General features: G+C 41.6%; 1 protein-coding gene across 2 annotated transcripts; it reads right to left on the bottom strand.

The window, feature by feature from the left end:
- Window positions 1-419: 419 nt before the first annotated feature.
- On the bottom strand, window positions 420-3,993 carry LOC147904093 (uncharacterized). 2 transcript variants are annotated; one of them, XM_087370540.1, is made up of 3 exons: window positions 3,846-3,993; window positions 2,654-3,747; window positions 420-2,486 (listed from the first exon to the last, which is right to left on the bottom strand). In XM_087370540.1, the coding sequence occupies exons 2-3, from the start codon at window positions 3,723-3,725 to the stop codon at window positions 2,065-2,067; spliced, it is 1,494 nt and encodes a 497-aa protein (XP_087226666.1). In that variant the 5' UTR covers window positions 3,726-3,747; window positions 3,846-3,993; the 3' UTR covers window positions 420-2,064. The 2 variants fall into 2 exon arrangements, with proteins under 2 accessions (XP_087226666.1, XP_087226659.1); XM_087370533.1 differs by having other exon boundaries at window positions 2,654-3,993.
- Window positions 3,994-16,951: the final 12,958 nt, after the last annotated feature.

Below are 16,951 nucleotides of genomic sequence, written 5' to 3'. Positions count from 1 at the left end.
GTTGACTTCTTCCTTCTTTACCATGCTAAAGCTTTCTTATTGATTCTTTCTCATATAAAACACATTTTTTCAAATCTTCATGTTATCCATAAGTATCAAACTTGTCTGGAAGTAATGTATTTTGTTTACATCAAGTACTAGGGATCACTAGAAGAACTAGATAGCAAGAGTCAACTGAACCTCAGAGGACATGCTAAGAGCACTTGTATCCTTTTTGAACCACTGTTTTGAGGATCTAAGAACGATGCTGGAACGAGAAGGGGATACACATGAATGGTTAGATAGCAAGATTTAACCAAACCTTAGAGGACCACTAAGAGAATATGGAGGCAAAGTAAATATCAGAAGTGGATGCAATCGTTAGAATTTGTCTATACTGAGCTAGATGCAACAGATGCTAGCATTACTTAGATCCCACATCCATTGAGCTCCTGATGGAGCTATGAAAAAATATCATTTAGGGTATTTAAGGAAAACTCCCATTACAAAACTGCAACCGGCAACCTGGATATTCCAAGCAGTAATTTTGGACATCGTCTCCCATACACTATCCTCTAGTGATGACGAAGGATGCTGTCGAGAAGGAGGCGTCACATCCTGTGCCTCTATCTTGAAGATCTGCTGGCCGTGGATCATGTAGGCTGGAGAGGATGGATCAATGGAGAAGGCATGAGCCTCCTCTGTCAGCCAAGCAACCATCCCCAGAGTGAAGTCTTGCTGTAACCTCTGTGTCCTGGCAACAATTTAAAGGGTACCCATCCAAATCCTCTGGGTTGCAGGACAGCCCTAAAGATAATGTGGGATCGTCTCCAGATCTCTATCTGCGCAACAATGGCATCTACCACCTATGCGCATCTGCTCTAGCCATGGACCACGCCCACAGCGAATAACACCCTGCAGGGGAGGGTCTTCGTATGCCTGATAATCTGGTTTCCCATTTGGCAGAGCAACTCGTAAAGAATGCAGAGCGCAAGGCAAAGCTACAAGAGGACTGGCGGTCATACACCACAGTCCGCCTGTGGTCAAGCCCGCAGGGGGGGTCAAAGAGGAAATGGGGGCCGAATCAAGAGGGGACGCGCAAGACTACTTTGGTTTGTAGTAGGAAATACGAAGAGGAAGCTGATGAAATGGAACACAGTGAAGCTAATAAAACCTCCATGGGCTACCAGCCAAACGAAGTAAGAGACCTTCTGTGGCCTGTGGCCGGTCCAAAGTCCTGATCAAAATCTGGAGATAAACTCTAGGGAACCCACTGCTCGACCCATTGATGCTCCCTAGTGAGAGTCCAAGTTGCCACCTCCAGCTGAAGGATGTGATGGGAATTGGGCAACTGCTTGCAGACAAACCTGTAAAGTTTGGTGTCTTCTAGCATCCTCACTCCCAAAAGATCATGCTCTAATACAATCTTGACTGTGCTTGTGCTTGATGTGCAAACTGAGCATGGATATTTGCCTTCAGGACAAGGCAAGGACAAGGCCTGCTTTCAATTGATGACTGTTTGTATTCACACTTGGAGCAACAACCATTGAAAGAATGACATCACAGTTGGGGCTCCAAAGTGACAAGATGAACAAATCCAGACCTTTGCCCACATAGCCAGGGCTAGTAAGCCCTTGCCTCTTCAGCAATCAAGGAAATACAAAGGCCAACCTACCCACAACAAGAATGAGATAGATGCCATTGCATGGAAACATTTACCAAAAAGTATGCATAAGCAGTTCCTTGAAAAAGGCCCCATTATAATACTGCTTTGTTTCCTAATACCAAGAGAGCTTGAGCAAAAGTAGATACTAATCGAGCAACAACCAACGCCACTGAATCATCTGTCGTCGCCTTGCAAATGCAGAGACTGATCCGATTGCCCAAAAAACACTCTTACAGAAAAAGGGAGAACAACATCTTCTATCAATCATGCATTGCTACCCCATGTTCATCATGTCAGTCATTTCTGCAATTGCTGCAAGTGCAATGATGACGTTGCTGTTTTATTTGCTGGATCACTTCAGGAACTCTTATGTTTGAGAATATAATAGATGCATGTACACATGCCCACAGCACCAAAATTCAAGGACCATTTAACTGTTGTTGCCTTATTTCAACCTGTTCTTTGTCGGTGTCATTCCAACATTCTCCATGCCCTGCTTTATGCCTTGTTGTATTATCACCAAGTTGATTCCATAACTTTACCATATAATTTTCTTTGCCTTCTTTGGACAGCCTATCAAATAGTGTCCCATAAGTCACATCAGAGGACATACATCCACGTTTTGTCATCCGTCTGACAACAGAAACAGCCTCATCAACTTGGCCTGCCTTGAGGAATCCATAAATCAATGCATTATATGTTTTTTCTTCTGGAGCATGCCCCTCGTTCACCATCTCTTCAAAGACTTCCATAGCCTTGGCTACCATGCCATCCTTGCTCAGTCCATCAATAACCGTAGTATAAGAAACCATGTCAGCCATAATTCCAGATTCCACCATGACTGCAAAATGCCAAAAGAATTAGGCGTGAAGATCTCGAACAAAAAAACAAAAGAGAATAAAATAGATTAAATCCAAAGCCCAGAAGTCCTATAAAGAATTTATTAAATTTATACGTTGTTTTGGAACACGCACAGCCACATCACAAATGCATTCCCGTTCTGAATACCTTGGAAAATTGACAATGCAATATCGCTTTGTCCCGCATTAACATATCGGTCAATCAGTATAGTGTACGTTGCTTTGTCTGGCTTTAATCCCCGTTGTGTCATCTCATGAAACACTTCAGTTGCCTCCTGAGGTCTGCCAGCTTTGAGCATGAGACAAATGACGTTATTATAAAACTTCGCATCAGGACTGCATCCGGTTTTTTTCATTTGAGTATAAGCTGAATAAGCCTCCTCCACTTTGCCTGCTTTGCAGAGTCCATCGATTAATGACCTGTATATCAACAAGTCTGGAATACATCCCTGCTTTACCATTTTCTTGAAAAATTCTGAAGCTTCTTGAATTCTGCCATTCTCTGCAAGCCCACTGATCAGTGCAGTGTAGGTTAACACATCCGGAACACATCCCCTTTCAATCATCTCTCTAAAAATTGCAAGAGCCTCATCCAACTTGCCTCCCTTACAGAGTCCAGTAATGAGTGTGGTGTACGTGAAAATGTCAGGAATGCAACCACTGCTCAAGAGTTCATCAAATATAGAGAGGGCCCTCTGTAATCTGTCTCCTTTCACCATGGCATGGAGAAGAGAATGAAAAGTGTACGTAGACGGCTCGCATCCGAGTTTTTTCATGTGCTCTAGCACGCCCTCGGCTTCTTCCAACATACCTACGTTACCATAGCTTCGAATTAAAATATTGAAGGGCCTGTCCAACGGGTAGAAACCTCTCCTCCGCATCAGATATATAACACTCCAAACTAGATCAAAGCGCTTAGCACTGCCCAAAACTTCCATAAGAGTGTAATACGAAGAACGATCGTGTTGGTAACTGGGTTGCTGAGCAGCCCAGGAGAAAAAGTTCATGGCCAGAAGAGCATCTGTTTGAGATTTTATTATCTTGCAGACGAGCGGCGGGTTGAGATCAAGGCGAAGCGAGGAGAGGGCTGATCTCGTGTTAGAATCCCAACGCCCCCGGTTAAGGATGGAACAGATGAGTCGGCGAGCCTCCTCAAAATCGGCAATGGCCGGGCAACTGGAGAGGGTGCGAAAAGAGTAGAAGACGATGATGCTCTTCATCGGAGCTGATGCTAAGCTGGTCCTGCGATCATGAGGCCAAGCTGATGAGCGATTCTCATCGTTACATGTACAAATTCTTTCCCTGTCGCTGGTACAATCTCGGCACCCAAACGATTGTACCTCGATCGTTCAACTCGATTGGCCTTCCCATACGGCAATCGCAACTGCTTCTCGGTAAGACTCTTGACCCTCCAAAGCTTCCAATTGCCCTCTTCACAGATTTATTCATGATGCAATCCACGCCTTCTAGAATTCCATGAAACAATTGCCCTTGGTGAAACGCCATAAAGGCCCGAGCAACACACCTATACGTCCCTCGGCCAAGATGCAATAGCACTAGCCACATTCTCTAAGAGAATGCTCACCCGCTCGTTTAATGGACTTCCCCAAGGCCCTCCACGTCACGGAATGGCCCGTGTTCCTCCTGGTCGGAAAGTGCTCGACCAATGGCTTGCAGCTAGCGGCCATTCTCCATTGGCCAAACAATTTCCTCCTCCTTAGGCCCATTCCCCTATATGCAAACGACCAAAGCACCCAAATGCTACTACCTTGACCCAATAGCTTGACTATGCAAAATGACGGCATTTAGGGCCTTGTGTCATGGAGGGCTATTTTTGTTATGCCTTGCAAATGCACCCGGGGGAAATAGCACCCCATGCTCTAAATAGGGGGGAAATAGAGTGGGACCAGGGGAAATAGCGCCCATGGTCTAGACCTTATGCCCTAGCCTTGAGAAAATAGAGTGGGACCAGGGGAAATAGCGCCCATGGTCTAGACCTTATGCCCTAGCCTTGAGAACCTTTGATGTGACATTTTCTACTATTTATGTGATACTTCCGTATAGCCCTCTCTCATTTTCCCTTGGATCATTATGTCATGCATCATGGGAAAAACATCCAAATTAGGCTCTTCTAACAAGGGGAAAACATCCAAAATAACCATCATTATTTCCCTCCTTTTTCCCCTCCATGGCATAAGCCCCTTGTCACACGCCCTTGGGCGTCACAAAAGTTTTCCATCAAGGGCATTGGTCAGCTGAGATCAAATCTTAGCCGTCCATTGCCAACAATCTATACCTTGGAAAATACCTCTACCAAGTAACCAAAAAATCGTTTAACCAGATGTTGACTACTCATCAACCAAATTCACACAAAATTGACACATCAACAAGAACATAGACAACAGTAAACCAACAAATGACATGTATTAAAACATAGAATCCATTAAACTTAAAACTGAAATGCTTCCACCAATAGCACAAAACCATATGTCAATTCTATTAAACCAAAATATTTATACGAAAAAGTTATGGGCTAACCGGTCACATTTCAAGTTCTCAGACCAACATTCAAAATTTACTACAGACTTCAATCCTTCTTCCCAGTTCTGGACAACATTCAAAATCCACTACATTCTTCAATCTTTGTTCCCAATGGAAGATCCATCAACAGTAAAGTTAAATACACAGTCTTTAAGAGTACAGTCAAATATTAGAGAATTCCGATCACCAAAGCCATGAACCACATGCTATAATTCCTCCATCCAATGGACATCACTGAGCTTCACAAGAGCATCATCATCTACGCCTCCCAACACATCAGTACCACCAAATGAACCATCACCACCACCACAAACTGTCGAACCTGGAACACCAACAAATGCAGACAAAACCACACCACCAGCACCACCAAAACCTCCACCAGAAAGACCAGAAAGCAAAGAAACTACAAGAGCCAAACAAGCACCCACACTGCTAGTCGAAATAGCAACACTAGTGCAAACAACAACACTAGATGAACTTGGACGACCAACACCACGAACGCCATCACTCGCAATACCAGCAAGAGGAAGAACATTCTCGCTTGCATCACCACTGCCACCAAGAGCTGGAACACCTTCTGAATCCCCACGAACCACACCATCTACCCTTTGGTAATAAAACTCCATATTCTTCGTTAAAACTTCATCAAAGCTTGTTGTCTCTATTTCACCCAAGTGCAGGTTCCGAGGGTGTTGGTCACCTACAGTCGTGTTGTTGCTCGTTGTAGCATAGGTGTTCACAAGTGTAGCATAGGTCCTCGGGTCGTGTTCCGGTGAGAGGTGTAGGCTAAAGCATGGAAAGCAGATCTCATGCGCGCGTGAATGAGAGAGAGGGATTGATTATAACGATTGATGGAGGCTCTCATCTCCACGGGAGTTCAAGGGTTTAGAAGGGAATTTCAGGGTTAGAAATGGGGATAGAGTTGAGAGAGTTAACTAGAAGTTCCAGGGTTCAGAGGGGGACTGACCTTGAGTATGATTCTATATGCCCATAAGGCTGCATTTAGTTTCTCTGCCCAATCAGAACGCTTTAGTTCTACTACCTTGGTGAGGACAATACATAGAATTTTGTTGGTGGATTCGGCTTGTCCATTCCCTTGGGGGTAGTAAGGTGTGCTCTTTCTATGGATCACCATAAAGCCACACAAGAGTTCTTGGATGACCTCATTGACAAAATGTGTGCCTCTATCTGACATAATTTCAATCGGACATCCAAATCAGGTGATCACATTCTTGTACAAGAACCTTGCTGTGCTTTTGGCATCTGCCTTTCTGACGCCATTAGCTTCAGCCCACTTAGTAAAGTAATCTTGTTACGAAAATTATATTTTTGATATATCTTGCTTTGGACATTATTATTTTAGTCAAGTGTGATTATGGCAAAGTACTCCATAGGAGCGCACCGGACATGGCGGGGGTCCTAGTGGATACTTTGTGTGGTTAGTTGGGGACGCCTGACTAGCTTGTGTTTTGCCATGCTAGATGGTCGGTATTGTGGGTGATTCCATGTTAATACTGATGTCGCTAATGCTATTGGAGTTGTGCTTGATTATTGTGCTTTGAGCACGGTTATGTTGGGATCGGTTGATTCGGTGATTCGTTCAATCGATTGTCAATAACTAATGTAATTGGCGGCTTGAGTACAAGTGATGGAACTCATAGCGAGGATTGGAGTTAGTGTGAGGGTATCGATCGAGGTCTTGATGCCCTCTCTTTCAAATTATCAAGTGAATCTTTGTGTGTGTTAGAGGAATTTCTCTTTTTGGTTTCAATGGTATTAGAGCTTTGGTCACGCTCTTGTGAAAGAGGTAAAGAAATTGAGTCGAAATCCCTCATAAGAAGAAGCTGTTCAGAAGGTATTTATGGTCTACCTTGATACAAAGGACATCAAGAAGGTTTTCAAAGGAGTCCTCGCCTTTCGAATAATAGCCCATAGGGGCCAGGGCCACATCACTACTATGATAATCTACAGAACCACGTGTTCTGGCATCCAGCAAGCCTCGTTGGCCTGTGCGCCCTTTTCTCCTTTGCCTACACACTCATCGTCTACAGACTCTGCACAGTGCATTGATGTGCCCTCACTGAGCTTCTTCCTATTGTGTGGCACCGTGGACTCACGTCTCGTGTAGCTCTGCAGTCTATTGCTTTCCATAACTCTCTGGAGGGTGCAACCGTCGATTCTAGTGCATGGATTACTATGACAGCACGGCTCTGCCCATTTGACTAACTTTGCCTGCATGCCTTCTTTCCACTGTGTATCTGCAGAGCAGACGCATAGTCTTAAAAAGACTACGGAATAATGGCGCATCCTTTCGAGCAGCATTAAAATCACCACAAAGAAAATTTTTACGCCAATCTTTGGGTCCAGAATCGTAATTGTGAATGACTTGATGTTAGGACTCTCTGTACCAGCCCGATTCAATTGAGCGGGCTTTCATTTGTGGTACCAGCCCACCGATCTGAGCAACCTGAAAATCTTTTTTTTTGGTCAAGCTAATGCCAATTTATACGTTCAACAATGCCGCATGCAATAAAGACTCACAGAATTTCATCACTAAAACATTCAACGTTGCAGTCTACAGACTTTAGATCCACGCGATGCGTTGATTGCAAATGCCCAATCAGTTGTGCACAATATTGTTAAAGCTATTGTTTCTCAAACCTGCAATCTGCAACACCGGAATAAACACTACAAAAAGTGTTTGGGATTTTGAAAGATTACTCGACGAAACAGACATCGAAATCAAAAGTCAACTCTTAAGTTGACCCACCACATAATCGAAGGTGAGGATCCTATTCTCAAGGCAAAAAAAAAAAAGGCCAAAAGCGCAACTAAGCTTGAGACCCAGATCAAAGGAGGGATTCTACACCATAAAGTTATCTAGCGATAAATTGAAGGAAGCGCTCAAGCACAAGGAGAACGTGAGTATTACGAAACTGTGGCCAAATCTCCTACTCTGGTCTTTTCTACCTCCGATCAAAGAGCGAGATAAGTGATTTTCTTTGCTTTATATTTCATACACTTAGTATCTTCCACCAACCGTTGTCTTACCATACACTCGAAACACACTTTTTCATCCGTTTAATTTTCACACACTTAGTATCCTTATTTTTCTCCGCTCCGCTTTATTTGTATTTATCGCATTATCATGGCGCATCAGCCATAACTACCCATGCTCCAAGAGCAGCTAGACGCACTTCAGGCACAGCTGACTGATGAGCGTGAGCATAGGGAGAGATTGGAAAAGAAAATCAATGGTAAGAAAAGGAAGAGACATTCATCTGATGATGAGTCATCCGACGATAATTCCGACGATGATCTTATTATTAGGACAGTCAAAGCCACATTGAGAGCACATAATTCGAGAAAGGAGAGTAAGATAAGTAGAAAAGATTTCTCATTTTAAAATTTCGATGGAGAGAAAGCACGCACTGTCTTGTCTTGGATCGATCAGCTAGATGATTATTTTTCAGGGGAGAAATTCTCTGAAAAAGATAAGATTAAATGTGCTGCAAATCATTTAGTAGAGAGTGTTGCACTTTAGTGGAACATCACTAAGCACAGTAAAAGGTGACCAAAATCTTGGAAGTCTTTTCAAAATCTCATCAAGTGAGATTTCCTTCCCTCATATTTCAAAGCAAAAGCCAGACAACAGTGGGATACTTTCAACCAGTTCGATAAGGAAACAATCTCCACATATACTGATAGATTTTGGCACACATTGATCCAATTACAATCCTTAGAGAAAGTTAATGAGCGAGATCAATGCACGAAGTATGTGGCAGGTCTAAAGTCTAATTTGAGAGCCGAGATTAACATGTTTCATCCTCGCTCACTGAGCTCTGTAATTTCTCTTGCAATGAATTGTGAAAGGAAGAATGGGATCCCAAAGAAGGGAAAGATTTAGAACGGCATGTACCCTTCCATAAGGAAAAGAGATTTGATAAAAAGCCCTTCTTTAAATCTAAAAATGGTTTTGTTCCACAGAAGACAGATTCTTCTTCGAAGCCGAATGGTGGAAATTTTCTAAAGAAAGAAATAAGGTGTTTCAAGTGCAACAAGGTGGGACACATAGCCACTGAGTGTCCTGAAAGAAAGAAGACCCTGACGGCAAAAGTGCACATGATTGACAACGAAGCATCCAAGCAAGAGGGAGGTAAGTATAATTGTCATGCTTTTCTAAAAATGAAAGGTTTCATTAATGGCAAAGAGGTTGTTATTTTGCATGACGATGGTTATACACATGATTTCATTTCGAAAAGAGCCTTAGCAAAACTAAACCTAGAGTCTTTCCCATCTAACTATAAGGTCAAAGCTGCTTTTACCAAGACAAAGTACAATTGCACTAGAGAAGTCAAGAATCTTGAAATTTCAATCAAACCCTACAAGGATAGACGAGACTTTCTAGTGGCACCCCTATAGGGAGTGGACATCATCTTAGGAATGCCATGGAGGCATCAATATAATCCTAAGATAGATTACGATTCACATCAGATGTGGATTGAGAAGGACAGACAAGAAATATGTCTGAAACGCTCAATGAGACTTGAGATCAGTCCTTTACTCAACCACACACAAGCCAAAAGAGCAATTAGAAAACGTGAGAAGACATATCTAATTTTGGTGAATACGGTAATGGCTACTCATCCAAACACTAAGCCTACACACCAAAAGTTTCTTTCTCAGTTTTCTGATTGTTTCTTAGAGGATTTACCACCTGGACTACCATGTTCTCGACTTGAAGATCATAGTATAGAAATCTTACTGAGCAATACTCCACCTTGCAAAGCTCCTTATAGAGTCAATTAGCTAGAACAAAAAGAGATTCAAAAGCAAGTGGAGGAACTGATAGAGAGAGGATTAATAAGACCCAATAGTTCTTCCTATGGAGCACCTGTCTTATTAGTCAAAAAGAAAAATGGAACCTATCGAATGTGAATAGACTATCGTGCACTGAACAAAATCACAGTGAAGAACAGATATCCAATCCCTAGTATTGATGATCTTTTGGACAAATTAAAAGGGGCCAAGGTCTTCAGTAAGACAGACCTCAAATCTGACTATCATCAAGTTCGTATGGTAGAAGAGGATATATACAAGACTGCCTTTAGAACTCATACATGACATTATGAGTTCCTGGTTATGCCTTTTGGGCTAACTAATGCTCCAGCTACTTTGAGTAGAATGATGAACCGAATCTTTCTTAAACACCAAGATTGTGTGGTAGTATTTTTCAATGATATTCTGGTGTTTAGCAAAGATGTTAAGGAGCATAAGGAACATCTGAAGCTAGTATTTCACTCTTGAAAGAAAATCAATAGTACATAAATCTTGAAAAGAGCAGTTTCTTTCAAGAACAGATAGAGTATTTGGGTCACATCGTATCTATCGATGGGATTCGAGTAGATCCAAAGAAGATTGAGTGCATAGTCACATGGCCTAAACCCCGAGATATACATGAATTAAGATCATTCTTGGGATTGTGTAGCTTTTATAGAAAGTTCGTCAAGAATTTCACATACATTGCACATCCATTGACAGACCTTCTTAGAAAAGCTAAGCATTTCTTATGGACTGAGCGTCAAGGTAAATTTTTTACAACTTTGAAAGAAGCTCTCACACAAGCTCCTGTGTTGCAACTACCTGATTTCTCTAGACCATTCTTTGTAGTTGTAACCGATGCTAGTGGATATGGAATTGGAGCTGTACTTATGCAAGATGGCCATCCAATAGCATATGAGAGTCGAAAATTAATACCAATGAAATGCAATTGTAGTACATATGATAAAGAATTAACTGTTGTTGTGCATGCCTTACGAATGTGGAAACATTATTTGATGGGAGCTGAGTTTCTTATAAAAACCGATCAACAAAGTATCGAGCATTTGTTGACTCAACCACTAATATTCGATAGGCACATCAAGTGGGCACCATTTATACAGAGCTTTCAGCCCATGATTCAATATCAACTTGGAAAAGACAATGTAGTTGATGATGCTCTTAGCAGAAAGTCAAGTATTAATCACATCACTGCTGTAGAGACCTAGCCTTTCGAAGGTTTATCAAGGGGATCCAGACTTTTCCAATATATGGAACAAATTAGAGAATAATAATTGGAATCCTATGTTGGACTATTCATGCAATGATGGATACCTCTTTTATCAAAAGAAATTATGCATCACTCGACCCTTTACACAAAGTGTAATGGAGGAAATGCACCAACCACCATATATGGGACATAGGGTAGTGACTGCTACTTTACAAGTGATAGCAAGGGAATTCCATTGGCCTACTATAAGAAAAGATGTGGCTAAGTTTGTAGCCGAATGCATCACTTGTCAAAAGATCAAGAGTTACAAAGGAAAGACCCCAGCATTGCTAATGCCTTTGCCTATTCCTACGCAACCTTGGGAACAAATATCTATGGATTTTATAACAAGTTTTCCTACTACAGCGAATCAAAATGATATGATATGGATGATAGTAGATCGCTTTAGTAAGCAAGCTTATTTCATCCCATGCAAATAGCTCAGCAAGCTGCACATTTATTCATCAAGCATATCTTTGTTCATCATGGCTTGCCAAAGATTATAGTGTCTGATCGAGATTCGAAATTTTGCAGTAATTTCTGGACTACATTATTTCATAATCTAGGCACTCAGATTTCTCATCAGCCTTTCATCTAGAATCGAATGGACAAACTGAAGTTACCAACAGTACTATTCTGGATATGATAAGAGCTTATGCAAGAAGCCAACTAAAGACTTGGGACAAATACATCCGTCTCTTACAGTTTCCTTATAATAATACTCTTCATTCTGCAACTGGAAGAGCGCCTTTTGAGATTATATGGGAAGGTTTTACCTATTCCTATCACACGATTGACCCATAGAGTGGAAGCAGTAGATGCATTTACCCATGACTATCAAAATATTCTCAAAGAGGTTCGAGAAGCCATTGCAATCGCTCAAGAGAAGTACACAAAACAAGCTAATAAGAAACAGAAACACATGCTTTTTAAAGAAGGCAATTATGTACTTTGGATTGAGAAAAGAAGATTGAAGAGTGTTGAGAAATGGCAAGTAATCAAGATGTACCCACGTATTTATGGACCATTCAAGGTGATTCAAAAAATCAATGATCTAGCTTATAGGCTTGAATTACCTGAAAATTGGAAAATACATAATGCTTTCCATATCAGCCTCTTAAATCCCTTCAAAGGACCTTTACCTATTCATCCTATCTATGAAGAGGCCCCATTGATTGTTGATGAAGAAGAAATTCTAGAACTCGAATGCATTGTTGATCATCAACAGACCTCGACCCGAAAAGGAAATGTCTATACTAAATACTTGCTCAAATTTAAGAACCATCCGAGAGATGATGCTCAATGGATGCTTGAGCGGTTCTTTCAAACTTTTCCAGACCTCCTTAGTTCCTATAATCAAACATGCAACTAAGGTCAGTTGCAATCCAAGCAAGAGGGATGTTACGGAAATTATATTTCTAATATATCTTGCTTTGGACATTATTATTTTATTCAAGTGTGACTATGGCAAAGTACTCCATAGAGCGCACCAGACATGGTGGGCATCCTAGTGGATACTTTGTGTGGTTAGTTGGGGACGCTTGACTAGCTTGTGTTTTGCCATACTAGATGGTTGGTATTGTGGGTGATTCCATGTTAATACTAATGTCGCTAGTGCTATTGGTGTTGTGCTTGATTATTGTGCTTTGAGCACGGTTATGTTGGGATCGGTTGATTCGGTGATTCGTTCAATCGATTGTTAATAACTAATGTAATTGGCGGCTTGAGTACAGGTGATGGAACTCATAGCAAGGATTGGAGTTAGTGCGAGGGTAATAATCGAGGTGTCACACAGCGCATTATATATGGCCATGGGCCAATTTTGTATTGGCATTATTATTGCAAGTTTGAGCAATATATTTTGTATTGGACATAATTCATTTTTGGGCCATAAGATGGCTATGTAAAGCAAATCCTCCATTTTGGAAGAGGGGGATAATTTTGGCTCCTTGGTGCTTTTATGAAATATCATAAATACTCTAGATGAGGAAGCGTGAGCCACTCATCTAGAGGGGGAGATTGTACCCAGTTGGTGGTCGTTGTCTCTTGGTGTCTTGATGCTCTCTCTTTCAAATTATCAAGTGAACTGTGTGTGTTAGGAATCTCTCTTCTTGGTTTCAAATCTATGGCCACAATGATGTAGCGTGCCTGTGTTCCTTTTGCTACTAGATGGATGGGACCCACAAAATCAATCCCCCATTTCGTGTTGGCCACCAATATCCTGCGAGGACTTTTTCTTGATGTTGCTTTCCCTTGGAAATGTCCACTTGCAATGCCTTCATGTGCTTCACTAAGGATTGGCATGATCTCATGTGGCATCACATATCTCCTTAAAACCTGGTCCTTGGCCATCTTGTATAGTTGTCCTACAATGAGTTGATAGGGTGCAGCTTTTAGAATTAGTTTCCTAACATCCACTTCTTTCATTTCAGGAGGTGGTATTCCTACCATTAAATACCCAATGATGTCTGCACACCAATCAGGCACAATGTCTATTTGAAATAATGCGGCATTTGGTAGGTCATCTTCTATTCCTTCTGGCTCTTCTCATGTCCTCAATTGTGATGTGATCGGCAATGAAATGTTGAGCTCCCTTTCTTACCATGATTTTGAAATTTAATTCTTGTAGCAGTAGAAGCCATCAAGTGATCTGGCCTGTGGTACATGGCCGATTCACAAGATATAATAAGGCTTAACGATCTGTGTAGAAGATAAAGTCAGTAGCCAATAGATAGTGTCGAAATTTCTTCAAGCTGTAGATCATTGCCAATGCTTCTCTTTTTGTTGTGGTGTAATTCACCTCCACATCATTTAGCTATCTGCTTGCAAAGTATACTGGGTAGTCTTTGTTGTGTTTGCCAGGTTGACATAACACACTCCCTACTACATAATTGGAACCATCAGTATGTACATGAAAGTCTATGTCCCAATTTGGTGCCATTAGAATAGGGGCTGTGATCAATCTCCACTTAAGGGTTTTGAATCTTGTTCATTTTCGTCTGTCCACATGAATTTGATTAGGAGCTTGTATAGGGGCCTTGCAATCATGGCATACCTTAGTATGAATATTCTATTGTATCCAGCATGTCCCATGAAGACTTGAATTCCCTTGGCATTTAATGGGGGGGGGGGGGGGAGCTCCATGATGATCTTTATTTTGTCCATGTTAGTTGCAATCCCATGTCGTGTGTCCTAAGACTACTCCATGTGTGACCAAGAATTGGCATTTTAGAGGATTCAAAGAGATTCCATACTCCCTGCATTTTTAAAGCACTTCTTCAAGGCATTTCAAGTGATCCTTTTTTCCTGAGTGTACGCACAAGTCATCGAGGAAGACTTGTAGGAACTTGTTGAGAAATTCCTTGAAGGCGGTGTACATTACTCTTTGAAAAGTAGATGGGGCATATAAGCCAAATGGCATGACTCTGTATGCAAAAATACCCCATTCTGTGGTAAATGATGTCTTTGCCTAATCTTGAGGTGCAATTTGTACTTGGTTGTACCCGCTGAACCCATCCAAGAAGCTATACACTTCAAATCATGCTACCCTTTCTAAAACTATTCAGTCAATGGTACGGGATAATGATCTCTGATTGGTGCTGCATTGATGTTCTTGAGATTCACACATATTCTGAGCTTCTTGTTTTTCTTATGAACAATCACAATTGGTGACACCCAATTGGTATGCTTGATCTCATAAATGAAACCAGCCTCCAGTAGTTTTTCTAATTCTTCATAGACATGAGTGCCATACTTGGGATTTGTCTTGTAAGGTCCACGTACCTTTGGTTTGGATCCTTCCCTTATCGGTATGGTATGTACTACAACTTCTGGGGAATCCCTTTCATTTCTTTGTAGGACCAAGCCATGCAATCTATATATTCCATTAGCAATGCTTTCAATTCATTTTCTTCTTCTAGAGTGAGATGTTCATCAATGTACATAGGCTTTTCTTCTTCGCCATCCAAGGCAAGATTCAGTTTCCTTGTGCTAGCTCCACTAGAATATGTTTGGTCCAATTCACCTGTGTTCCCTTGTTCTTCTTTTTTGTCATTATTCACCTTTTCACTCTTCATTCTCACATTGGGTTTGAACTTTCTAAGATTTTTGCTTTGTGAGACCAGTGATGGATTTTCAATAGGAGTTGCACTCTCAAGGAGTGGTTCTTCGACCATACAAAAACCTTCAAACCCTTTAAGATCCCATTTAAAATTTGGGGACTAGGGTGCTTTTATGGGCTTAGTCAAGTACAATTCTAACACTCTTGTCTGCATTCTTTCAAATTCATTGAAATGCTCTATCTTGGCCTTGTGATGCTATACACCCTCCTTCTTTTTCCTGGACCGGTTGCTTTTAGATTATGATGGAGGGTCGATCTTGGGGAATTCAATGGCCATGAGTGCCTATAGGATTGCCAAGTCATTGTCAAATACTTGGCCTTCCAAGGATGCATTATCAACTTCTGTTTCCAAATCCCACTCTATGTTGGCACTGTAGCCTTCTATTATGGACTCTTCAGGGTCACTGTCCCGTTTGACGCTTGTCATGAAGACTGGCATTTCCACTACTTCTGATTCATCGTCCCAAATTGGGTGCTTCTAGTTGTATCGTTTGGGCATCCACATTTGGCAACATTAGATGTGTTGTTTTACAATTATCTATTGTAGCCAACGTCTGTATCCAATTGTTGATGTCACTTTGTGTATCCCCTTCTATGGGCTTTTGTGCATTGGTAGGTTCACGGCATGCATGACTAGTGGCTATAGTGGAAGAAGTGTCTTCAACATTTCTAGGAATAGTGGGTTTGATTTCTGCAGTTCCCAGATATATCTTTACAACAGTTTCTCTATTTTGGATAGTGATCCTATCGGTGCCCCAATCATGGAGTACCGATGCTTCTTGAAGCCATGGTCTTCCCAACAATATCTGGTATGCTGTGGTGCCCTTGGGAAGATCCAAGATAGTAAATTGGAGTGTGAATCTTACTCCAGCAATTTTTGTTGACACATTTTCAACGATACCCATTGGCTTCATTTTCGTGTGGTCAGCTAGGCGGATGTTAAATGTGGCCTTCTGCATTGGAGGTAGACCCCATTCTTCATATAGCACTCTTGCCAAAATGCTTACTTTGGCTCCGCCGTCCACTATTGCCGGGTATTGACCAAAGGCTTTATGCTCCAACGCCATGGTTACATTTTTTATGTCATCCCGAGCACCAAATTTTACCAAAATTGTATTTTCCTCTTCTTCAGGTGGGGGGGAAGTATTGTGAAGATTTGATCCATCCCTTGAAACTTTCCCACATTGTAGGGCAATTTCTTAGTAAGGTCCCAATTGGCATCGTGACTGAGCAGCTTATTAAGCTTGCTAGTATGATGCCATCCAATTGGGCATGTTTTGCATGTTGCTCTATTACCTCTTGGAAGTTGTTGGGATCAATCAACTGTGTCAATGCTAGGTGCTAATGGTGTTCTAACCTCTGCTACTACCATCCTGTCTGTCTCAAATTTTTCTTATTCTTGTTAAACCCATTGCTTCAAGGCTTGGTAGTGCGTCTTTTCAGTTTCAACATTGGGGTATGCTTCCTTGGATTTGCTTTTTGAGTGAAAAGGAATTTTTGCCATGCTGGTTCTTTCTTTTGTCTTGTTATTGATCAAGACCGATTGTGATGCCACACTTCGTGTTGCTACACTATGATTTTCCACACTTATCATCCCTAGGGGTACTTCAGGTTTTACTTCCGTGGTTGGCTAAGGCTTTGTTCTTAGTGGGAAATCCATGCAAGCATGCCCAACTCCGCATTCCCTACACACAGGT

Source organism: Dipteris shenzhenensis, chromosome 3 (assembly GCF_047967505.1).
Source record: "Dipteris shenzhenensis isolate YYH24624 ecotype China chromosome 3, Dip_SZ_1.0, whole genome shotgun sequence".
Taxonomy (NCBI): Eukaryota; Viridiplantae; Streptophyta; class Polypodiopsida; order Gleicheniales; family Dipteridaceae; genus Dipteris; species Dipteris shenzhenensis.
The sequence above is the reverse complement of the archived record's forward strand: the minus strand, read 5'-3'. Positions and strand labels throughout refer to the sequence as shown.

Bases quoted from the DNA above. Each gene is read 5' to 3' on its own strand.
- LOC147904093 (XM_087370533.1), bottom strand. From the start codon at position 3,725: ATGAAGAGCATCATCGTCTTCTACTCTTTTCGCACCCTCTCCAGTTGC. The intron at 2,487-2,653 runs GTATTCAGAACG...GGCATTTTGCAG, and splicing joins TGCATTGTCAATTTTCCAAG to TCATGGTGGAATCTGGAATT.